This window comes from Misgurnus anguillicaudatus, chromosome 13, assembly GCF_027580225.2.
Source record: "Misgurnus anguillicaudatus chromosome 13, ASM2758022v2, whole genome shotgun sequence".
NCBI classification, from domain to species: Eukaryota; Metazoa; Chordata; class Actinopteri; order Cypriniformes; family Cobitidae; genus Misgurnus; species Misgurnus anguillicaudatus.
In genome coordinates this window covers 5,249,995-5,275,805 of record NC_073349.2, presented here as the reverse complement: position 1 = coordinate 5,275,805, position 25,811 = coordinate 5,249,995, and the positions used below count along the sequence as shown (strand labels likewise).

At 38.3% G+C, this 25,811-nt stretch overlaps 2 protein-coding genes across 6 annotated transcripts; one reads left to right on the top strand and one right to left on the bottom strand.

The window, feature by feature from the left end:
- Positions 1-211: 211 nt before the first annotated feature.
- Positions 212-14,361, bottom strand: raf1a (Raf-1 proto-oncogene, serine/threonine kinase a). 5 transcript variants are annotated; one of them, XM_055189055.2, is made up of 16 exons: positions 14,203-14,361; positions 13,320-13,489; positions 13,098-13,210; positions 12,893-12,995; positions 12,637-12,794; positions 12,429-12,521; positions 8,851-9,007; positions 7,342-7,428; positions 6,188-6,302; positions 5,989-6,073; positions 5,716-5,892; positions 5,558-5,604; positions 5,242-5,360; positions 5,034-5,165; positions 2,525-2,659; positions 212-633 (listed from the first exon to the last, which is right to left on the bottom strand). In XM_055189055.2, exons 2-16 carry the CDS (start codon positions 13,485-13,487, stop codon positions 493-495), a joined length of 1,830 nt encoding a protein of 609 aa, XP_055045030.2. In that variant the 5' UTR covers positions 13,488-13,489; positions 14,203-14,361; the 3' UTR covers positions 212-492. The 5 variants fall into 5 exon arrangements, with proteins under 5 accessions (XP_055045030.2, XP_055045028.2, XP_055045029.2 ...); XM_055189053.2 differs by lacking the exon at positions 14,203-14,361 and adding an exon at positions 14,122-14,201; XM_055189054.2 differs by lacking the exon at positions 14,203-14,361 and adding an exon at positions 13,924-14,085.
- Positions 14,362-17,751: 3,390 nt separating this feature from the next.
- Positions 17,752-25,802, top strand: cnbpa (CCHC-type zinc finger, nucleic acid binding protein a). The gene is made up of 5 exons (XM_055189052.2): positions 17,752-17,871; positions 19,777-19,888; positions 19,991-20,056; positions 20,161-20,359; positions 24,800-25,802. Exons 2-5 carry the CDS (start codon positions 19,780-19,782, stop codon positions 24,915-24,917), a joined length of 492 nt encoding a protein of 163 aa, XP_055045027.2. The 5' UTR covers positions 17,752-17,871; positions 19,777-19,779; the 3' UTR covers positions 24,918-25,802.
- The last annotated feature ends 9 nt before the right edge of the window (positions 25,803-25,811 follow it).

Below are 25,811 nucleotides of genomic sequence, written 5' to 3'. Positions count from 1 at the left end.
TTATAGTGCCTTCATTGCCATTCTGTATCATCTGAACAGAAATGACACAGACAACTAACCTTTGTTGTCAAACTAGTTCAGTAAAAGACTGTTATCGCCATTTAACGGCAAACACAACTCTTGAAATGACTGGGAGCTTACAGCACAGAGACAAATGTATTCTGCGTCTGTTAGCAAACTAAAACCGTTCAACACTCAATAAACAACACGATTAACATAATTACATTTTATTAAAATAACTGATGGCCAGTATGTGCTCTGAATCTGTAATAAAACTTTTTTAATGCTAAGCCACATCTAACTCATGAATAACATTCAATAGCAGAACAACACTAGCATGATCTTCAGATGTAGAAAACATTGATTATAGCTAACGTAATGATTCTTACAAAAGTGCATTCATCTTTCACTGACATTCATTTCAACACATCTGTGTCTGCCTCTGCTGTGTCACAGCGACTGGGATACGCAGCAGCAGGTATTTAAGTCCTTCTAAAAGTTGGGCAGTTTGACAGAGGTGAGCGTGCAGGACGTGATGTCCTCACTGTGAGACGCTCTGTGTAGAGACGGCTCGGACTCACTGCGGTTGATTTTAGGAAGCGAGTGCTGCAGGAGCTCAATGGAGGACAGAATCTGAGGACAGATAAAGTGGAAACACAATCAGGACAGGTGAAAGATTTTTACTTTTTTTTCTGTCTGTATCTGGGACAAATTGATCAGACAGTTGATCCACCCACTCAGAATCTCTTTGCGCTTGACAGGACACGTAGACGCAAAATTCTCTCAAAATATCACAGTTTTGGTAAGATTGTATGTCTTAAAGTGAACCCAAAACAGTTCAGAAAGAAATCAGATGTGTGTCAGTATATGGATCCATGCATATTCGGTCTTAAAGTGACAGTCCCCTCATAAATCTGCTTAATGGAGACATATCATAAAAATTTTACTTTGTCCATGTTTAAGTGCTATAATTGGGTCCCCAGTGCTTTTATCAACCTAGAAAATGTGAAAAAGATCAAACCAGTAACTTTATAGTAAACAATTCTTCACAAGCATGTGAAAAATAGATAAGTGAAATTTGGCTCCCCTGGTGATGTCAGAAGGGGATAATACCGCCACTTAATCTCCAATATCCAACACGGCACTGTCATTTAGTACAGAGATCAGCTCATTTGGATATTAAAGGACACACCCAAAATGGCACATTTTTGCTCACACCTACAAAGTGACAATTTTTACATCTTATAATAAATTATCTATATGATATTTTGAGCAAAAACTTTACATATGTACTCTCTGTGGACACCAAAGATGTATTTTACATCTTAAAGGGATAGTTAACTTTAAAATGAAATTTCTGTCATTATTTACTCATCCTCATGTTGTTCTAAATTTCTATGAATTAATTTTTTCTGATGAACACAAAAGAAGATATTTTGAGAAATGATGGTAAACACACAGCAGATAGTGACCACTGACTTTCATTGTAGGAAAAAAATATATTGGAAGTATTTTGATAAATGATGGTAAGCACACAGTTGACGGTACCCATTAAATTCCATCATATTTTTTATTCCTACTATGGAAGTCAATGTTCACTATCTGCTTATTTCACCGATGTCCACTCATATTAGAATTTCTGGCGTCATCACTAATTTGTAGCATTGTCAGTGCAAACAGTTTTTTTTTTCTTAAAGGAATAGTCTACTCATTTTCAATATTAAAATATGTTATTACCTTAACTAAGAATTGTTGATACATCCCTCTATCATCTGTGTGCGTGCACGTAAGCGCTAGAGCGCGCTGCGACGCTTCGATAGCATTTAGCTTAGCCCCATTCATTCAATGGTACCATTTAGAGATAAAGTTAGAAGTGACCAAACACATCAACGTTTTTCCTATTTAAGACGAGTAGTTATACGAGCAAGTTTGGTGGTACAAAATAAAACGTAGCGCTTTTCTAAGCGGATTTAAAAGAGGAACTATATTTTATGGCGTAATGGCACTTTTGTGAGTACTTCGACTCGGCGCAGTAACACCCTCCCTCTCCCATTATGAGAGTGAGAAGGGGAGCGGACTTTTCAGGCGAGTCGAAGTGCTCCCGGGGGTGCTGTTGCGCCATAAAATATAGTTCCTCTTTTGAATCCGCTTGGAAAGGCGCTGCGTTTTGTTTTGTGCCACCAAACTTGCTCGTGTGGCTGCTCGTCTTAAATAGGAAAAACGTTGATGTGTTTGGTCACTTCTAACTTTCTTTCTAAATGGTAGCATTGAATGAATGGGGCTAAGCTAAATGCTATCGAAGCGTCGCAGCACGCTCCAGCGCTTACGTGCACGCACACAGATGATAGAGGGATGTATCAACAAGGTAATAACATATTTTAATATTGAAAATGAGAAGACTATTCCTTTAAGTCAGCTCAAACATGCATTTTAGTCGTGGGCTAGACTTAAACCATCCTTATATTTTTACTCTAAAAACCGGTGATTGATTTTGTGTCATGTGTAAAGTAATGTATAAATGTACCTGAGGAAAGAGAGGCCTTTCATCTTTGCATTTTTTAATGCAGTCAGCCACGAGTCTCTTCATGGCTTTAGGACAGCTCTTATAAAGCTTACTTGGGTCTGGAGACAAGAAACCCCGGCCAACCATAAAAATAATCTGAACACAAGCACAGGAAACACAACAGATCAACACTAGGGATGCATATCAATTAATCGCGATTAATCTATAGCAGAATAAAAGTTTTTGTTTGCATCATATGTGTGTGTGAACTGTGTATAATAATTATGTATATATAAATATGCACACATGCATGTATAATTTTAAGAAAAAAATATATTTATATATTAAGTATTTATATTTATATATAATATAAATTATACATAAATATACAAATGTATATACACATGTAAACATTGCTTAAATATATACATGCATGTGTGTGCATTTGACTGTACAGAGTTGTTATACACAGTACACACACATATATGATGTAAACAAAAACTTTTATTCTGCTATAGATTAATCGCGATTAATTGATATGCATCCCTAATCAACACACAACTAAAACCTCTCTTCTTCACCAACAGTAGACTGATGCTCTGACACAATAAACATGTGCTTAAATGTAATACAAAAATAACTTCATGCTCCTAAAGTTAGGCCTGATTTGTTGGGATAAACCATGCTTTTGTATAGGGGTGACCCCGATTAGTCGAAGATTCGGAGAAGCCTGATTCGACTACCAATCTCACAGTTGAATCGTCGCAGATGTGTTATGAAATGAGGATCCTTCAATTTTGGCCGTATATGGGTGCACACATTATCTGATTTCACATATAACAGCTTTCTCCCAATATATTAATATACAGCATATTATTATAATCCTGCAAATAATATGTGAAGTAGCAGCTTTCAATAAATATTTTTAAAATGCATTAATAAATCCAACAACCCCTGTGACAGGGCTACACGTCCAAAAAGAGGTTCCTATGTTAATAAACCATTGCCTCTTTGTTTCTACATTTAAAAGAAAAAGCTGGCAATTCTGGCTATACTTTCATTCTTTTAATAATTTCTTTATTTTATTTTATTTATAAATCACTCTGGGTTATCTGATTTATCTGTTTGGCTTGTGTTTTGTTTCCGTGCACTTGAGGCATTTTGCACATTTGTTACTTCTGACCTTATTTTATTAAAAAAAAAATGTATTTATTATAAACGTAAATTCTGATCTAATTTAAGTCTATACATTTTGGATTGCTTTTCGTTGTATCGATGTTACGCTATTGCGTGCTGGCCATGCTTGCGAATGCAATTTAGGCAAACACACTAGGTGCTCTGCGTCTCATATTTAGGAGTTCATCAAACTAAACATTAAAAAACGAATGTATTTAAAACATAGGGGTTATCTTGTCAAAAATTATACAAAACAGGTAAGCCGTTTCTTTACATTTCGGTCCGGACCTATATTTATGCCTGACACGACTGTCTTTCTTGTGATTTAATATTATGGTCGGTGTTCACTTTCAAATGATAGCAAAGAGATTCCTGAAATAAATCATCAGGTATTTTTGTATCTAAAGTGAATACAGAGATGATCAAAGTCAAAGCAAGCAAGCAGGTATTTCTGTGTTAAATAATAACGCATAGTGTCTGTAAAATCATTAATTTCGGTGTTTTTCTTGTTATAAATTAACGTTTAATGAATTGTATATAAAGCTTAGTTTTTATAATTTGCAGTAACAATCACAAATTATTTGTCATTTCTCATTTGTCGGGTTTTTTTGGTCATGACTGCTTTGACGCGCTATATCTCCAAATTAAATAAAAACACTTAATTGTAGCCGGGTTTCCAAGGCAGGATCACCTTTGTTATATTTTTAGGTTTAGTTATCAAAATGTTTTTTGTGTGATGTTCTGTAGATCGTGGCTTTAAAATGTTATGAATAATTAAACAAATGTTGCCTTCAATTTTACCTTAAAAATATATAAATGCATTGTCAGTTTTGTCTTCGTTCATCACTTGAAAGACAGTTTTGTTCACTTTATCAGAAAGTTGTTTTTTGTGTGCTGCTTGTGAAAGAAAATAAAAGTTACCAATTTGTACCTGGTCTGACCCCCTCCCAACCCATGCACACAAACATAGATGATTCGACTATCGGTCGACTATGGAAAGATTCGACAATTCTGATTCGAATATGTAAATCCTTAGTCGAGGACACCCCTACTTTTGTAATAATCAGTAAAGTTATGTGAGCTGATATGCTAGCGCAAGCGTAGTTAAGCAACCCTTAGCTTTAGCGCGTACTGATTGGTATTTACTTGGGAAGGCGTTTAACTATCTCAGCACATAGATTTACAGACACACATGAACGAAGAGGAAATTATTTGTATGCAATTCACATGTGCGTATTGAACCGTGAAGGCCGTAACCGAACCGTTTTAGTATTATATTGAGATCTGTGTCATCCCAAGAAACCTGTGGACTTTTTCTTTCTTCCAGAAACATAAATATGGGAAAAACTTTCACCTGATCTCTGTTTGCGATCTGTGAGTAAGGCAGCTCTCCTGTCATCAGCTCATAAAGGACAATGCCGTAAGAATAGACATCTGACTGAAAACTGTAAGGATTGTTGTCCTCCATCCGGATCACCTCGGGTGCCTGGGGGTGAAAGTTGCACATGAATAACAGACGGACCCTTCAAACAGAACCGAATCAGAGATATTTAGATGCTGACCATCCACAGAATGGATCCTGAGGGCTGCTCCACCTGTTGAGAACCGCTCCACCTGGCTTTCACTGTAGCCAAACCAAAATCACCAATCTTCACTGTCAAGCCATCATGTAAGAAGATGTCCGGGTCTGAGTTAAGGTCAAACAAATCTTCACGTCCCGTTTAGTATTAGCTCAGACTTTAACACTTTCTCTATAGATTCTCATTATAAGAACAATAACAATTGCCAGTAAAATATATTTAGCCAGTCAAATCAAAGCTTGTGGTGGCTTACACTTTTGGAGAGCTCTTAAATTTCACGTTCCAATAGAAAGGATACTGTTTGATTTCATGTCACGGTGGATGATATTCTTTGCATGTAGATAGCTGAAAAACAACATGCTCTATTATTATTTTCGAGACTGAAGTTAAAGACGTACAGCATAGAGGGAGAAAAATCCACAACGGCACATGAACTGGCGGGATGTTGGGACTTACTCCATGCCCTGAGCTGCCTGTCTGGCGATATCTATCAGCTGAAACATCTGAAAGTTGGTCTCCTGAACATGGAGGTGTTTGTAAAGACTGCTGCCTTCGCACCACTGCGTCACAATGGCAAGATTGTCTTTCGTCATATAGCCCATAAACAGCAGGATGTTGACGTGTCTGGTTTTCCTGTTACCACCAAAATGCAAGAGGATTCAAACATTCAGAAACAAGCTACATACACAACACGCTTATGTTAATGTAACAGATATATTAACAGTTCACCTGAGAACTGCAACCTCGTTACGGAAAGCTTGAAATTGCTCTGGTGTTGGCGTGGTGACTTTTAATACCTTCACGGCCACATCACCTACAGCATATTTTATGTAAGTTTAAAGGGATATAAACTAGATATTTCAAAACAGGTTTGCAAGATCGTAGTGATGCTAAATATCACTGATTAAACAAAAGAAAAACTTCCCACCGTGCCATTTCCCTTTGTAGACGGTTCCAAAAGAGCCCGAGCCAATCCTACCCAGCAACATGACCTCCTCAGCTTCAATCTCCCAGTAATAACTTGAGTCTCTCTTATCCCGTGGCTGTTGAAAAACAGTGAATAGTTCAGACTTGACACAAGCTAAAGGCTGTGTGTCATTGATGTAACAGTGATAGAAAATGTGTCTTAATAATGGGTACCAGCAATTTTGTGTATATGGAAAAAAAGAGGGGACCTAGAACAGATCCTTGAGGTACCCCATGGCAACATGATATGATTATGACACAGCTCTCCCACAAAGTTATTCTAAAGATCGAACTCTGATTTGAACTGGCAAAGTGGAGGTCCTGTGAGGCCCATCACTGATAGTAGAGTAGTAAGTAGGACCCGGTGATTGTAAACCAGTAGTCCAGCAGAATATGTAATAAAGATTTTTAGGCAAGCCAATGAGCTTGAGGAACAGATAGCAAGGTAATATCAGTTGAATGGTCACTTGTAAAACCTGACTGATTAATAAATCAAATAAATACTGCTGTCTTTTGTTCAGACTTTAATTTTGGAACAAGCACAATTGCATCCTTTCTGCAGATGCAGCTCCGTGCACATGAAAGAAAGCACGTTTGAACATATCTGTTAACTTAAACCACTGGGTAATGCTTTAATAGTAGTAGAAGTGCCACAGTTAAAGCTGTAAAGAACTAAATGTCACACAGGTGATGCAACACCGAATCTGTTCCAATAACACTCTTGATCTACAAAAACACTATCACTCGCATCTAAAAATCAATCATGTGCAAAACAGTTAAGCTTTTTAGTTTTGATTCGCCACTCACAAATAATACAAAACAGCTTTGACAAGTAAGAGTAGAAATATAGAAACAATAGTTAAGTGTGAATAACTCAATCATCAACACTTATAGCACCTGTCACATTTATAATATCTATTTCTAAAGATCCGTCTGTTATAGCTCCTATCCTATTGAAATATATTTTCAGATTTTTCCACTATGGGAATACAAATGGAATTCTTAAGGGAATGGCATAGTAAAAACATAACTTCAATTTGTTTGTTTTGATTTTAGAGTAAAACATGACTTTAAGAACAAAATCTACTCAATGACCATAGAGTTCAAAGAGCTTACACTTTTGACTTTGTCTTGCGTGTTGACAGGTGCTCGCTCTCTCGAGGCTGGGGCAGGTAAATTATTCTGACTCCAACCTGTTGGGATCTGACATTAAAAACCAAAGTGAGTTTACCCACGGTTCAGTGTGAGAAGCCCATAACACATATACACACACAACACTTGAAAGTGGTCAAGCTCCTGTCTTGTAGTGCACAGTAGGGTCTTATTGAAGCAATGAACTGAAATATCAAAGCTATGTTAAATAATACACTAACAATTTATATGGATCACATTTTCTTTCTTTAAGGATAACTGTTTTTAAACTTTTAAACACGATTTTACATTTCCTTTGGTGTGTAAGTGTGTATTAGTACGTTAAAGGCTCTCTAAGCGAATAATGTGCGACGTCACTTCCTGTTGATGTTTGAACTGTTTTCAAACAAACGGAGCGTAGCTAACGCCTCCCCCTCCCTCTCCCGTCCGTGCTTTCATGAACGCGCCCAACCCCCACCCCCAAATCCTTCTTGTCGTTTATTAGCTGGAACACTTTGTTATGTTTTGTTGTGCTAGGTTTGGCCACTATGTTGATATTGCCGTTTGTCGAGCCTGAGCTTTATGTTTTCATATTTAAAGAATTTACTAATGACTAAACACTTAATTAAACCACTGGTTTTGTGCAGTGCAAAGTAGCACTTGTTTGTCGTTTCTACGATCACAAATGCAGACATTGTTTTAATGTTTTAGTATCCTTAACCTACCAATCTGTTAAGTCCTGCTTAAGCCACGCTGGCAAAGTTGATCAATCAGCTTGGTCATCTTGCTTTTCTGAATCAGATTCGGCTCGTATTATTGATAAGGCAGTAAAGAGGATATTAACTCCTGTTGGGAGCTGATCTTCCAAATATAGGAAGGAGCGTTACATTTCAGCCAGACGCTTGAGGTATTTGGTTGGCCAATCACAACGCACTGGTTAACTGGCCAATCAGAGCACACTGCGCTTTTTAGAACGATGAGCTTTGTAAAAAACGACGCGTCTCAGAAAGGGTGGAGCTTAGAGTAGCAAAATATAATATATAATTATATAATATAATGTGTTTTTAACCATAAACCACACAATCACATTGTATTACACCAAATACACAATTTGCTCAACCCAATCAAGTGTATTATTTTATTTTAACAGAAGCATATTTAAGTAATAAGAACATATTTGAGCTGTGTCCAGATTTGTGAAAATTCAGTTTTGTTTAAACGGATGATGAGATAGATTAATTACCACAAGTGACCCTGGACTACAAAGGACCAAAACTTTATAAACATTGTTGAAGAAGCATTTACACAGTCATGTTAACTGCTGTTTTTGTTTTGGTTATTATCATTCATGCCTATAGACTGAATTAACACATGACGTCACCATTATTACAGATTCACATGTAGTGAACATGTTTACATGGAGAAGATAAGGCATTGCAATCAAAAACGTGCATTTTGAAAGCCATCATTCAAAAAAGTTTGGTTTATCATTACCTCAATCTGAGAGCTGTCAACAGTGATTGAACTGCTGACCATGTGGACATTGGGTGTAGAGGTAGACCGCAGTCTCTGGGACAAAGCCGGTCCAGTGGGGGGATAAGAGCTGGTGTAATTGAAGACTTGAGATGATGTTGAATGTCTGTACACTGAGCTAATGAAAACAAATGACCAATGAATACACACACATACAGACATCTTATTTCTGACAATGAGTCTTACTCCCATTAGGCTTAATAAACTGATCATGTATAAAGTTATGTAAACACAGTTTTCTTTTTTTATCAGGGAAAGCTCAGCTAAAGCTAAAGTCGTCATTGTGCAAAGTCTGCCCCAACGTTCTGATTGCTGTCTCAATTTCAACGGATTAGAAATGGGATTGAATGGGCTCTTTGCCAGACTTTAAGGCATAATCGAGGAAAATCGATTCCGATAATCTATGTGATTTTGCCTAGCTCTACAGCTCTGTGTAGTAAATGCCGCTCCATTGGAAAGCAACTGATGCCGATTTGTTACCAATCACGGAACCGGTTTTACTGATAAAACATGCATGAGAATCGCGGCCGATTTTTTGCACAGCTCTACCAGACATACTTGCAGAGCAAGTAAATCTAAATTTGCCGGAAGTTGTCTGGGTTTTCCCAGGCTAACATTCCTGTCCATTTCCCTGATTTCGCATGGCACGTAAATGCCTTAACCAGCTTTCTTGCAGATTTGTCTCCATGTGTAGAATATGTCACAAACGAAAGTTAGTAACACATAAAAGTCTGCTCTCGACTCGTGCAGTTGATGAAGAAACTTCTTTTAATGTCTTTAGACATGAGAAGAGATACAACAGTACAGCTTTAGACAGGACTATAGGTGATAAGTCACTGCCTGTGAGAAACCTTACAAATCAACTGTAAACACAGAATCTGTATAGCCGCTTTATTGATTTTATATTTAAGATAGATATCTGCTCAATTTGCACATGTGAACGCATGTATTATGTCCAAAATAGTGATGGCGACATCAGTTTGCTCACACTTCAAGTCCTGAACTACAGTAGGTAAAGTTTATAAGATTTAATAATTTATTATAGGTCAAGCTGAATCTCAAAATCAATGTTCCAACAGATTACACCCGCTGGGTTTATCTTTTAAGTTTAAGGGCTCATTTTAGTTGTGCGCAGGTCCTACCGTGTAGCCGCGGCAGTGTAGGTTACGTGTCGGTTTTTATATATACTTCTGCGTCAACGTGCAAACACACATGCACACACGGTAAACACAGCACGACTGTCAATGAAGAAGCAGCTTGGCCAGATTTACCCACAAATGAAGAAGAAACAGCAGCTTGTTGTGTATGTTTTGAGATGACCAGCAGTGATAGAAGTAAATAAACTGCAACTAATGTTGCAGTTTGAGTTAAATCACTCCTCAACTTGGTCCATCTTTGTTCACACCGTCGCAAACGGAAATGCCTATGAAGCAGTTTTTTTTACCTGACGGGAGGGGTTCTAGTTAATGTCGCGATTTCTGTGATCGTGGCTCTCCATCGGTGGTCCTGTGTCGTACAGTGAGAGAGGTTCAAAGACGGCCGTTTTCCCGGTCTTGCGTCCAAAGATAGCCTACGATAGTTTTCTGGCAGTGTCAGAAATTCGGCCTGATCACCGCACAGTGTGTTTGCTGCTACGACCTGCGCGCCGGTATTTGTTTACCACGAGCGCATGCTGGTGACGTTGCGCAACGTGTGACGCAGCCGCCGAAGCTTCCGTGTCATCATCGTACAGTCTACACGCCTCTCGTACCCGAGTTTAAACGATACATGTCGCACAGTGTGATAAGGTAATGATCTTATAAGAGGACAAAAATCGCGCAGTGTATTCCGGGCTTAAGGCTGTAACGATTAATCGTGTGTCCCCTTAAAAATGCCTGTCTGAAATCGATTCTGAATTGCAAGGCTGCGATTCTGTGTTTCATCCACAGCAATGCAAGCCCTGAAAAGTGAAGCCAAAACGTCTCATTCGCCCCCCAGTGACTGGTCCTAGTATAGGTCATAAACCCGCCTCCCCATGTTATTCAACGGGACTTGAGACCAACTAAAACATTTAATTACACTTCAATTATCTTTTTTCCGAAGGTGGTTTCTGTCATTTACTGTAGTTTTTATCACGCTGATGTAAATTTAAATGTTTGTTTTTAAAATAAGTTTGTGTTTAGTACGTTATTTAATGCTATAAAAACGGTGGTGTCACGTCATGATTGACAGCTGTGATAGTGTGTTATATGCGTATTCTGCGAGAGTGGGGTCTTGATTTCGCGGCTTAACTTCCTGCTCACTACTGCGCATGACTGGTCCCGAAATCGCAACTGCGCAGACTCAAGACCCAAGATGTCAGCGCTGTATCGGGACACTGGCGGCTTCACTTTTCACCAATGGAAGAGAGCGAACAAGCGTCGTCCATCTTTTTTTACAGTCTATGGTCAGTAGGAAGTTCTTATCAATCTAAAATCATTACGAGTCAGAGTTGTTTTTAACCTGCATTTAATTTAATTTAAAATATTCTTTATTATCATGAAAATACCTGAAACAATTTGAAAAACAGCGATATAAATATTCATGTAGACATTTCCTGGAATAGTGTTTGTAATGCTACTTCTGTGGCAAAAAGGGAGTTTCTGCACGAGAGCGCCCACTGGCTTTTGAATGTGCCGGGATTTCACCGTAATTCATTCAAATTCATTCATTGAGAAAACGCACATTTGCACGAGTAATTGTTACACCCCTAGTTCTAGTGGACCAATCACATCGCTAGAACTGACACGCTGTTAAAACTTTGGCGAGATGCATGCTATGGATATCCTAGACCTTGCGTAGACTTTTCGCTAGGGGTGTAACGATACACCAATGACACGGTTCAGATCGGTTTACGGTTTTGGAGCCACGGTTCGGTCCGCTGTGGGTGTAGGGTTCCTGTCATTTTACCAGCAATGCTAAGGAACTATAGATTAACTTAACTTAATAATAACAACAAAAATAACTTGACTTCTTTTTTAACTTTGCCAAACAAACTTAAAATCAAACTTTAACTGTAGTAATGCAGGACTGTAAATAGCTGTTTATCAGGTGATGAATATCATTCCTTAGCTAAAATGCTGAAAATGTTACCGTTGAACTCAACTAATGCATGAAATAAATGTACTATAAATCTGAAAAAAAAAAAGAGAACAGATGAACAGAGACCATGCATGACTTTACATGTTTAACATCATGAAACAGATGATTTGACACTGTGAGAATGAAAGGGACATGTTTTTATATTGACCAAATTAAATGTGTTAATGTATCTTTCGGGCTCTATGGCAGGCAGGGTGGACAGATAAATACTCGACATGTTTAATCTGAGTGATTTCATAAGTTATTTACGCCTGCCGGCTGTGTAAAAACGTTGCTTTGTTCCGCTATTTTGAATGGAAGCCAATGGAAGGTCTGCTTTTTTATCCCCCAAAAAGGAGCGGTGATGAAATTTACAGTCAAGTTCCCGGATGTGCCGGTAGTCCGTATAATCACCAACAGAGAAGAAGATCAACAGATACCTGCCGGGAAGTCTGCTCATGGATTCCCTCATTCTCCGTGACGTCAGTGAAGGAAGAGACGGAGTCACACTTTCACCAGGAGTCGGAAACAATCTGTCAACCATTACATACATATAAAGATAAAGATCGTTTTTAGAAGATTTGCATTTTTATTTAATTACAATCATCTCAAATCCACAGACAATAAGGTAAGAGTTTCGACACGTACAGAAGTTGTCTGATGTTGCTCCAGTCTACACACATTGTGGGAACTCTGGTGCTACAGTGCTCATGGAACTTATAACCACACGTCTGACACCGGAAACCATTTAACAGGAACTTCTGACATATATCACAGAAAGCCCATTTCAGAAAGGTTTTCCTGACCTGCCGACAAAAGAAAGTTTCAGGACATTCAAGCAAAGAAAAGGAGTATTCACCTATTTAACACATGTGTGTATAAACAAATCTTCTGTAGTACTCACAAAGTTGTGCGTAGTTAAGGGAACGTGATTTAAAACCTCCACTAGCAGTTCTTCTCCAATCAGTGAAATTGAGTCTGTGTTCCAATCCATACGAGACTTCTTACTGTAAAAATCAAACATTATATTACATGAGATGTCATGATGTATATATGTGTACTGTATGAAGTCTTGTGTTTACACAGATGGGTTAGTCAAGTGATCTGACCTTCTCTGGCCTGGATGTAGACTGAAGACCGCACAGCATTCAGGCTGAAGACCTCGAACCTTCAGAGCTTTAATCAAACAGTTGTGTAGCGTCACACCAGGACGCACATTCACCTGTGGTTTCAATGTCAATATTACAGAGGGTTCATTTTACATTCGACCACTGATAGATGGCGTGTACTACTACTTATAAAGCCCTAACAGTGTATAGATGCTCTCTCACCACCGTGCGCTGATGGTTGGGCAGGAAGACTCGTATGGTCCGACTTTTAGAGTCATCTGATCGGTGTCGAGTACATGCTGATCCTCGCATCGTTTCGGGACTCTCAAACCCTGAGTTCTTCATATTGTGACCATTGCTGATGTTTCTCCAGACTCCTTGAAGCTCCATCACTTCAAACACAAATCATATTGTTCATCAGTAATACATCTGATCCTCCAGGAAGCTGTGATGTATCATGAATATCCAACACAATGCCATATTATCTACTAATCTATGAAGAAGCACAACAGGAGTTTATAAGTGATTATGGGGCAGTTACCCGGACAGGGATTATCTTAAGCCAGGACTAGGCCTTAGTTTAATTAGGAAACATAACTATTAGTTTTAACTAAGGACACTGGTGTATTTTAAAATTTCAGTGTGGACAGCTCTTACACTTATTTTAGTCTAAGACTAGTTTAATTCCTGTCTGGGAAACCGCCCCTATGTGTTAACACCAAAATAGCTGTATCTCCTCTAGATCTAGACATCACATCCTGATAAATCATCAACCAACCATGTTACACACTCGCACACAAAGGTTAAAGTTATCCGCTTGTCTCACTGTTAGTTTTGGTGATGCAGTTCAAAAAGACTATGCGCAACAGATGTTGAAAATGTTAGTGCTGTAGATATGAAGGTCACAATCTGTACATATGCGAGCTGTTTACAGTTACACGATTGTCGTGCTCATCCGAGGCCTTTTTCTTTACTTTTCTTTAACTATTAAACTAATAACACCAAACTAACTTCGCAAACTAACTTTGCGCACATCGCAGTCGTGACACGAGCACCACAAATACACAACACAGCATAAAGTTAACAACAACAAACACTGACTCACCACACAAACTTTCAGCAGCTCCGCCATGAGTTAAAGACGCGGCGATGACGTCACTCAACCGGCAATGAAAAAAGACGATGACGCCTGCCGTGCGCGCGCGCACACGCCAACACACTCATTACTAGAGTTTTGTCACTGTCACCCTGATGGTTCGTTTACTTTACTATATGAGATAGCTGTGAGCTTTTTGTCCAGTCTGTTAATATTACTTTAATTCATGGGCGTCAGAAGCAAAAAAAAATGTGGGTTGGCCCAAAACATTTACTGAAGTAAATGCCATTTTCTTGTATTGTGGTGCCTTTTTATTAAACAGTTGCTTTTATAACCTGAATACTTTGTTAACCTTGTTTTTTTGCAGTCATGCAGCAGGCGAAAGTAGTGAAAACACGAAATGTAGTTGAATTTATATGGACTCTAAATGAGTCAATGGGAATGGATTTGAGGAAGCAGCAGGCTGTAGCTAAAACGCGGAACAGAGTTTATTTTATTATGGCATTCCGAGAGTGGAATGGATTTGACTGACAGCGCAAAGACAAGTGAACAGACAAATGCGCTAAATTAGAGAAAAGGTGATAGGTCTTAATGGCTCCGACGCCCATGTTTTTATTATAATGGTTCAGCTACAATCTTAAAGGTTTTAATATTATTTTTTTCAGTTAAGTTTTTCTTCTTTTCATTTTTAAAGGCCCATTAGGCCTACCATGCTGGAAAGGCATGTCTGGTTTAGCCCACAGTCTCAGAAAAAAATTATAACATTTAATTATATTACAAGATCTATTTATGAGGGCAATAAAAATGCTATAATAAATTGTATTCTACTCCATATGAATTATATATTCATTGCAGTGTCTTCTATTTGCTAAGACACGCTTATGAAACTGGGATCCACTTGACCTTCATCCTCACCTTTTTAGCACAGCTGATGTTTTCTCTTGCATACTTTTTCATTTGTTTCACACATTTATCACACTCTATGTCAAAACTGTCACCACAAGTCTCTGAAAACCTCAAACCCTATTGGATGATGTGTTAAAGAAATATTAAACATCTATTCAAAGCTGATAGAAAGTACTTGAACAATCATGAATAGATTTAGTTACTTTGTTTATTATATATTTACATTGTGTAGCTGTGTAATATTTTAAATTTTTATAAAACACGAATAGATGCCAAAAGTATTTTACAGTATTTTAAAAATAGAAAGATACAAAACGTATTTTAATACAAATTACAAAGGCATTTTTAGCAACCCTATCAAATACAAATGACAAAATACTATTTTGTATTTTAAATACGTATTTGAAATACATGTATCAAAAATTCCTGAGTGATCATATTCATTAGTAATACACTGATTGTGTACATTCGGCAGTTGTGCACAGATTCCAGCTCTCCGTTCATTTTGTTTATGTTTTCTGTGGTTGGTATGTATCTCTGGAGCAAAAGGGTGGAGAAGATGATTTTTACATCAGATACCAAAACCAACAAACAAAGAAAAAACACAATACATAAAATAATAAAGTACTGTAAAATAAAAATGCTATGTTATGTTTGTCATTTTATACATGTTGGACTGTATAAAATGTTGCATGAGAAATCTCTATTGAGTGTTGTCCTTTGTGAATGTTTTTTCTTTCACACACAATGGACTTTTTATTAATTAAAATTAATTGTTACTTTTAATCCTTTATGTTTTCTTACATTTGGTAAATTACACATTTTTATTTGATAATTGTAATCATCTAAACTAATTCAAAGCAATCTAATCTAAATTTAATTGGAATTATCTTACAATACATCAACATTTTTAAAATTAAACTGGGGACATTTCCTATAGTTCAATGGTCAAAATATCATTAAAATCTCATTTGTAGTTATCTATTAATTAAAAATGGGTACAAAACCTTTTTCAACGTTTTTTTTCTTTTTATTGCTGTGAGTTCACTTCAAAAAATGACTTTCTTAGTTAGTATTTTTGCCTTGTTTTCAGTACAAATAAGAATTCTTAAATCAAGATTTTCTTTATAGCAAAACATATAAAATGTAAGAATTTGTGCTTAAAACAAGCAAAAAATCTGCCAATGGGGTAGCCTAAGAAAATGTTTCTTGAATTAAGTGTTGTTAGATTATTTTTTTTTTTTTGTGCTTGTTCTAGCACAAATTTGATATTATTGGTCTAAATTAGGGATGCACGATATATCGGGTGACATATCGTTATCGGCGGATAACTGCTTATTTTTAATATTATCGGTTATCGGTCTGATAGCAAAATTAGGCAGATAAATGACAGCTGATAAATGATGGATTATTTTGGTTTGTTAAACCACTTCAGTTGCTCATTGCTGGCCATGTGAAGTTTTGATTGGTGCTTTCTGTGACATAGCACGAAGATGACACGTGTTTGCTGGCTTAAGAAGAGTATGCTAGTCTAGCGCAAAGACAAGATGTCCGCGGTCTGGGAGTTTTTCATTGTGAAAATAATAAGAATATTTATCGGCCTATATATATCGGTTATTGGTCCCCAAATATAAAGAGTTATCGGTTATCGGTATCGGCCAAAATTGCCATATCGGTGCATCCCTAGTCTAAATATAGTGGTTATATTGCTCATCAAGAAAATGCATCCTGATTTAAGAATTTTTTGATATTTGCACCGAAAAGAAGAGACAAATACTAAGAAGGAAAGGCATTTTTGGATTGTCTCTAATTTAATTAATTGTACAGTTTCTGTAGCCGAAATCCAAATTTTTCTTTAATGCACAGATATGAAATGCCTCATCAAATTTACTTCTAACTACTACAGCTGATTTCATAGCATTGTAATGTAAACGTGAAGAACAGAAGGAATAATGCAAAATGTAAAGATATTTACACAAAACAAATGCTGTGATCAGTTCAATTCACTGGTTTATTTAATTTAACATAAGTAGTTAGTACCTTAACCCCTGATAACTTTAACTCTTTTTTTATCTTTTGATAATTTGACTGATGTTAGCTGATTACGCTTTCTCGTACAGTAAATTATTTATTGGTAACTTAAAGCAGTCTGAAGCAGTGGCGAGCAACAAAGTTATCAGTGTAGCTCGCAGCTCCCTCTGCTGGTGAAAATAATCATAACATGATTGCTCTGGTCTGGTACTCCAAAGGCAAAATGTTGATCGGTCTTTTTCAGTGTATTTGCTGTTTGTTTTGGGCGTGCTGTAAAATTCTAATTAACATGTTAACACGTAATATTGAAAATACAAGATAAGTGTAGAACAGATCTAGTTGTCACAGAAGCAAAGTTGCCATAAACTGTTAATCTCATTCACAGTGTGTTTTCTCTGGCACTAGTTTTGGTTTCACCAGCATCATTTACCATTAGCATACGTGCTAATCGTGCACAGTGAACCTGTACTCGTAATAAACAGTGTGCACATGAATGCCGTGAGAGGGCAGAGCAGTACGCTACACGCTCTTTACAACCCTCGTTTGTGGGTGGGATGATGTCTTTCTCTACCTATAATTGGACAAAATGAGGGGTGGTGTCTGTAGATATTTTATCCTCATTGGTTTAACCCCTCTTCAGCTCTAGATGTCTTATTGGCCATTGTAGCTGTCATGCGCAGAGCCGAAAGGAGGAGTTAGCCGCGGTGAGTCACAGCTAACAGGCTAGTGTTCTTCTGTAAGGTGAGTACAGTCGTTGTTAATTGTAAACTTATGACGATAATGACTTTTATTCATATTAATGTATTATTTGCATTTAATGTCACACATGATTTTGTTAACCGCAGGACTCGCGTGTGTATAGTAAGTGTGTTTGAGCGCGGACGGTTAGCCGCGGCCTGCAGTAGCGCGTGTCAGCGCGGGAAACTCTCATATAAGTGCACGTGCACACTGTGCAAATCTACATTTAAACGCACAAAACAGCATAAAAGTGTTATAGAGTGAGTGTGATTATGATGTTTGTGAGCGTTTATATGTCTCTTAATTTCTATATCTATAATGTACATGTAACGTTAGACCTGAGGCGTGTAAATCTGTATGATCACATCACACGTGTGTATAAATAGATTGGTATGCATTGGTTTTGGGTTTTTATCATTCCTGTGTGGATCCTTCATAAGTTGACAAGTCATGTTAAAGATAGATTGGCACATTGTTACCAACTATTTTCTATGGAAAGTAGCTAAAACCTGCTTGGAAAGTCGCCAAATGTCGCTAGAATACGTAATTAACATATCAGTGACGTCATCACGCCGTACTTGCATTGTAACTACACTGGCACTTTGAATTCTCTTGCTCTCTGAACTGTCATAAACGATATTTTAATACAACTGAATGCCTAAATGAGTTTTTGATTTGTATATTCTCTATATGCCAGACAACAAACAATTATGAAATTAAAGACCTGACCCAAGACAAACCAGAGAAAATTAGACCCGAGTCCAACATGACCCTGTGTAGTTTTGGGCAATATGCAACATTTGGAGATCGTCTTATCGTCAGCCTGTTAGATCACCGATACACGATAGTATCGGGGTGCGGGGCAGTAGTTTACTCATTTATTTATTCGTTCATTTTTTACTTAAGACAAGTCACTTAAATGGTGGACAAAAAAGAAGCAAGGGCAACACTCATGACCGCAACCTTCTTAAAAGAAAAAAAGCGCAAAGTTAAGCCCACGAACCCTCTCATGTGAGGAAAAGCATGCAATGCGCATGTTAATATGAAACTTTGTTGTTGATTATAATAACTATCGTCATGAAATCATGAAAGCCTGCTATTAGTGATATGTAACCCAACTGGACCCGAATGTAAACAGGACTGACGTATGCAGTCTGCATCCCTGGTTTGACGGTGGCCTCGCAACCAATTTGGCCCGCTGCTCCATTTATTTTGGTTTGCTATCTGACCATGACACCAAGGTAACCGCTAAAATGTACATTTAAAATTGATTGACCGGTATGTCTCAACGAAAATGAACCTACTGGCAGCCACACGATGTCGCAAGCGCTCTTGGCAAACAGGAGGAGGGTTGGAAAAGGACTTGATGCACACACGCAAAGATAGTTTGGGTCTTCTCGGGTCCTTTCGGCAAAAACATTCATTTTAAGTTACCCAATACTCGATGCCGCTATTATTATACCAGACCTGTGTCCGAGGCACAAGTGAAATGTTTAGACCCGAACCTGCGGTTTTCAGATCTAAGTTGAACCGTGAAGACCTCCAGTACAGGGCACACGAAATGCATAACAGATCTCAAGCTACGGCTCACCCAAAAAGTCGCTAGATTTGTCGCTAGGTGCATTTTTGTAAAATAAAAAAGTTGCTAAAGGTGTCTGAAAAGTCACTAAATCTAGCGACCAAGTTGGCAACAGTGGATAGGCTACATTTGGTGTCATCAAGTGAACTCTCACCTTCAGGACAGTTAATCGGTTATGCTCATAATCTTTTCTTTGTGTTTGCATTATTCAGTAGTTACTAACACTACTGTAATAATGTGATGGGACCCAAGTGTGTGTTAATGTTGTTCACACATTCATCTGTGTGTATTTTGATTACGGTGAGGTTATATCTCATTTGCCTTCACAGATAATGGACATGAGTACCAGTGAGTGCTTTGGATGTGGCCGATCCGGACACTGGATCAAAAACTGTCCTAATGCTGGACGTGGGCGCGGCAGGGGCAGAGGTCGAGGAAAGGGTAGGAATAAGTGACTTATTAAAACAGAGACTACATTCATGTGTGCTAAAGCAGTGCGCTAACTGACTTCTGCTCTCGATCGCTCTCTCTTTCTGTGTGTAGATCTGTTTTGTTACCGATGCGGTGAACAGGGCCACATTGCCAGGGATTGTGAACAGACTGAGGATGGTGAGAGGACTCAATCATCACAATGTCTCTATATTTCTAATCTTTAGTATTGTTTGCATTGTAAAGTTGCCTTCAGTAACATTTGTTCTTTTGTTTAAATGCAGCGTGCTATAATTGCCATAGGAGTGGACATATTTCCAGAGACTGTAAAGAACCCAAAAAGGAAAGAGAACAATGCTGCTATAACTGTGGTAAAGCGGGTCATGTGGCACGTGACTGTGACCACGCAAATGAGCAGAAGTGTTACTCGTGTGGAGGATTCGGACACATCCAGAAGTTATGCGACAAAGTCAAATGTTACCGGTGAGCCAGACGCTCTTTCTCATCTGTTGATTAAAGAAACTGTAGTTCACCTCATTATTTCACTGACCGTCAGACATTTTCACACACCGGCAGAGAGCCAAGTTGTCATCACATACCAAGATGTGTTTCTGATTTACAGATCAGATGTAAATGTTTACACTAGTGTGACATCACAATAACGAGGTAGAAGGAGACTAGTGCAGTGAGCAGGAGCTCTTAGGGGGCGTGCACACCAAAGCTTTTACGCCTGCGGCCGGCGCATATTTTCAATTGGTTCCAATGAAAACTCGTGCTTTTCAAGATGGATCATGGATGGATGAATGTGTGGATATCTATCTATTATAGGCAGATATATAAACCTTAAGTATATAGACAGAATTTTATTGAATTATTTGTGTTTAAACTAAAATTTCTAGCAGGTATTACAACAAACCCCGTTTGTTACAATGAACCCCACTTATGGGGTAAGATGTAAAGTTCGCAGTTCTGTCACTTTTGGTGTAATTGTACAATAACGGTAGGTCCCACAAACAAACTTTTTATAACACTTCGTGTTCATTTGTAGCAGAGATGTTTGGGTTGATTGTGTAAAAAAAAACTTTATTGAATGATAGAGCCAAAAATTAAAAGAGTTACTGCTCTGTTTTACTGTATCTGAGGGCGCACTCACATTATCCAAACCAAACCAAACCATGCCCCAGCGCGATTGTCACCCCTCCCTACTCCCCCAGGTGCATGCACTCACACTGTACTTTTTATCGATCCGAGTCCGGGCGCGCTTTCGTCATTAAAATGCGATTGTTTTGAAAAAAGCAGGAAGTAAAGCTCTCTCTTAACACTGGAACCCACCGTAATGATAAGTCTGTGTTTTTTATTCAGAGTCGTTTGGTGCGCGATTACAGACAGCCTTGTCACATGTCATCAGATTGCTTAGTTTGTCTGTCACGTGCGCAGCTCGGACATTCACGTAACCCCGCTGCGCGCATCAAAAGGTTTTTACGGCGGCAGATGAAGGTGAGTGGTCGTGCAGCTGACGTCTTCACCTTTTGAATCGCGCTCAGGCGCGAATGCGCTCACACCACAGCCTTCCGCGCCTGAGCCCAAGTGAACCGCGCTCCGGCCCACCTCTGCAACCCGGCCGTGGCGCGATTAACCAATCCGCGCCCGGGCGCGGAACAGAGCGATCACACTTGTCAAACAAACCAGGCTTTGGGGGTCAAACGCGCCCGAGCGCGGTTTGGTTTGGATAGTGTGAGTGCGCCTTGAGTGAATAGGCTTAACTGTACCCTGGTACACTAGCACAGGTGGTCCCTGGTACGGTTCACTTTGGTCCTGGGGTACAATAGTCTGAGAAGCATAAATCTGAAAACTTGACATCAATAATGCAACCGTTTATATCCTCCCACAACTTCAGCCGTAACAGTAAATACATACGTACAAAACGTACTATACATAGGGATGTCACGATTATGAAATTTGGCTGATGGTTAATTGTCTAATAAATCGTGCCGATTATGACGATTAATTGCCTGTTTTAGTGCTTTGACATTTAATTCTCATAAATTTTTTTGTTTATGAAACAATTTCCACACATTGTTGTGATTTATTATAATTAAATCTTTTCAAGGTCTACATTAGGGATGCACCGATACCACTTTTTCCATCTCTGATACCCGAATTCTGAGTATCGGCCGATACCTGCCGATCCGATACTATTTTTCTTGAACAATTTAAATCACACACACACACACACACTGTTAAATGCAGAGGCGGACACTACTTAAGTATTTTTACTTTCTACATAAAAGTAAAACTTTAAGTATTCGTATTTTATCAGTGTTTTTCTTTGGAAAACATAGATTCCAAAGCATATTACCATAATTTTTACTCCACTACATTTCATAATTTCAAGTTTTTGGTTTATATTTAATATTTAAGTACATTAAACATCTAGTATTTTTTTTTACTTAAGTAAAAATAACTTGTACTTTTACTCAAGAACGTAACATTTTTATGTAATTGGGTATTAAATCAATTTTAATATGCAATATAAAAGGAATACACAGTATGATTCTATGCTTTAGAATGTAGTGAACATTTTTTAGTAAAGTAAAGGTTTTCCCAAGACAAACACTTTGATAAAGCACAGATGCTTGGAAAATTTACTCAGTGCTCAAGTAGTGTCTGCCTCCAGTTAAATGTCTATAGTGCTTTGTGCTACATCTAGTATAATTTTAAATGTAAAAACCAATAATTTAAAACGATTTACAAGTTACAGAACATTAGTAATTATTAACCATGGCAGTGTTTAGGAGAAAATTAAATGGGCACGTTTGATCAAATAAGTATGCTAAATATATTTTCCTTAATTGCGCGAAAAGTCACAGTAAAAAAGCTTTAGTGTGCAGATGGTTATTTTGGGAGTTATGCACTTAATCTGACCTTTTATGCACATTCCGGGTGCAGAATTGATGCGCCCAAATCATATTGAGTGCACAATACTGTGCTTCCTGGGTGCAGCATTAATGCTCTAGAACAGTGTTCTTCATTGCGCGGCTCGGCAAGCTTTAACTTGTGGCTCGCATGGCAGTAAATATTACAGTGATACGATCATGCAGGCATGCGCTTTTTCTGTCTTTTCTGCTCCGGACGCTAACTTTGTTAGAAAACCATACCTATTAGATCAAGATGCACGTCGATAAGCATGTTCAATCACATGCAGCGATTGTCATATGACATCAAAGTACCGTGAGATCAGACTGCTTGCTATGCTTTTGAATTGATCTCGCGGCACAGTAATGGTCACTCGCCAACCGTTCTGTGCAGTGCCGCATGAAATTACGAGAAAGGTGGCCCCCTGGTGGTTTGGGGGGCACTGCATGAGCATATTATAAGAATGCTTAGCATTAAAATCCTGTTTTGGTCATTAAGAGAAAACGTATTGTTTCAGTTCAAATTTGACTGGTAAATGTTAAAGAATGATTTGCCCTTGTATGTACTGCATTGCAACAGATTGGCAGATTGATAAGCAGACATGCTATTTATGACTGGATGGAACTTTTGATACTTTGCGGTAAAGGCGCTCTCCTATTGACCTTGACCTATCAGTGTGGCTCTCATGAAAAAAATAGTGAAGACCACTGCTCTAGAAGCATCCTCAACATGGGAATCCTCGCTCCGCAATGGAAAGTTAAGTTCATAACTCTTAAAACACAAAGAGATTAGATGCATCGTGTGCTCAGCACACACTAAATTGCATCCATCCAACAGCTTACTGAGACTTTATAAAATCAGATCTTTAATAAGACTACAGTTATTGTGCGTGTGTTAAATGACCAGTCCCTCCAGAAAAACGCGATTGTGCGATCGCGCGATATATTGCATAATCAGCCAAAGTCCGCATATTTATGCGGGGCTGCATTTTTTCCAAATACGACGCACTTTCGCCGCATTAATTACATATTTCCGCGCACAAAATATGCGGGGCTTGCATGATTTCATAATCTCCGCATTTTCGTAGCAAAAAGTCACATATATATTAGCAGAAAGTTGAAAAATGTTGCATTTACTTCCCAAAAGCGCAGCCGTGTCCTCTATTGCCATGGGAACGTTATGAAGTGACGTGATTATGTGACGTGAACATCATTGCAGCTTTTGCAAGTTTCCGCAGTTTTTGCAAGTTCCGCAATTTTCGCAAATTCCCACAATTCCATTGCATAAATTGCATAAATATCACGCATATTCCATCACATTTTTTAAGAAAACGTGCCGCAAAATCGAGAATGACGTGCTTCTTCCGTCCGCTTCACCAGTGGATTAACTCAGTTTGCAAGTAAGTTACAGTGTTTCTGTGAACTTAAATATCTTTAAATGTGCGTTTGTTCCTTCACATGAAGCTATTGAGTGTAAGATGACTTTGATTATAATGCATAAAAACGTTTATGGTGCTTTTATAATACTTTGTCGTTTTAATCGCTTGTCAGTAACAACCATGGGTAACGCGCAGTATCGGAACTGGATTGGTCCTGTTAATCGGATATCCGATCCAGCAAAAAAGGCCGGATCGGCCCCGATACCGATCCAGAATATCGGATCGGTGCATCCCTAGTTTACCTGGCAGTAAATATTAACACACATAACATATATTTAAAAGTAATCTGATAATGTTTCATTTATACAGGCGCTGCAGCTCCCCCTTGTGTTTTTAGAGAGATGTGCAATCATTGCGGTGATCTGAAATCATCAGGATGAGGTCAAACAATTGCAATGAGACGTTTATTTAATCACCGTGATGGCCCTAACTACACAGCGGTGTGTCACAGTTTCCCAAATGACCCAAATAATAGTTTATGTGGTGCTGTGAAGACCGATCTGGTTATGACATCTCATAAAGAACTGAATGATTGATGGTGGTCTGAATGTACCTGTGCTGTTTTACAGGTGTGGTGAGATCGGTCACGTCGCGGTACAGTGCAGCAAAGCGACAGAGGTGAACTGCTATAACTGCGGCAAGACTGGTCATCTGGCACGAGAATGCACCATTGAAGCGTCCGCGTAACCCATTTCCTCTGTTGCCCCTCCTTTCCGGATTGATGGTTGTTTCTTTTTCCTGAACCCTCTTTATTGGCCAAAGGCTGACATACAGAGGCTTTCCCAGGCCAGTGAGCAGCTTTGAGTTTATTTTCTTTTAAGTAGAGGGGTCGAAAATCAGAATGCATTCAGAACAAATGTTTTTATTTTGCTAGAGGTGTAATGCTTTGTTGAAGGACCCCTTCCATGCCGCTGGTAAAAAGATCTTGTACTGGGACGTCATGCCACACGAGATCACAGCTGTGAACCTCAGATGAAATGAAAGTCATGTAAGAGGGGAAGGCTCAGTTTTGGTGTTATTAAGGGTTTTTCTTTTTTGTTACATAGAGAAATTTGTAAGATGATTTGAGGGTGTGTGATGGATCCTCGTAAGCATTTCTACCACCAGAACTCTAAATCTGATCCCTGCAAGCAGTTCACAGCAAAGTGTGTGTGTGCGCGTGTATGTGTGTGTGGAAAATATAGAGATCTTATATTGCTATTCTAGATTAATTTTGAAGTTGAGATCCTTAATTTTGCCTTTTGAGTCTTTATTTTCTTCATTTTATATTCTTTGACTTTTTAGAGAAAGTCATGCTTGTAAAGTTCAGTGAACATTGCTTTGTAATGTTGAAGAGTCATTTTAGTCCTTTCTACCTTAAATGATCAGAACAATAGGAAGTCTTGTGGGTTTAGCAACAATTTTCAAAAAGAATGTTTTGACGGAAATCAAATATTATTTTTGTACAATACCACATGGACTAGCATAAGAATATCATTTGCTTGTTTTTAAGTCCGAAGGAAAATGCAAGTTGAGTCCTAGAAGATAGAAATGTAATTTTAAACTATCAATAAAGCTGGAGGAGGAAGAGGAGTAAGTCTG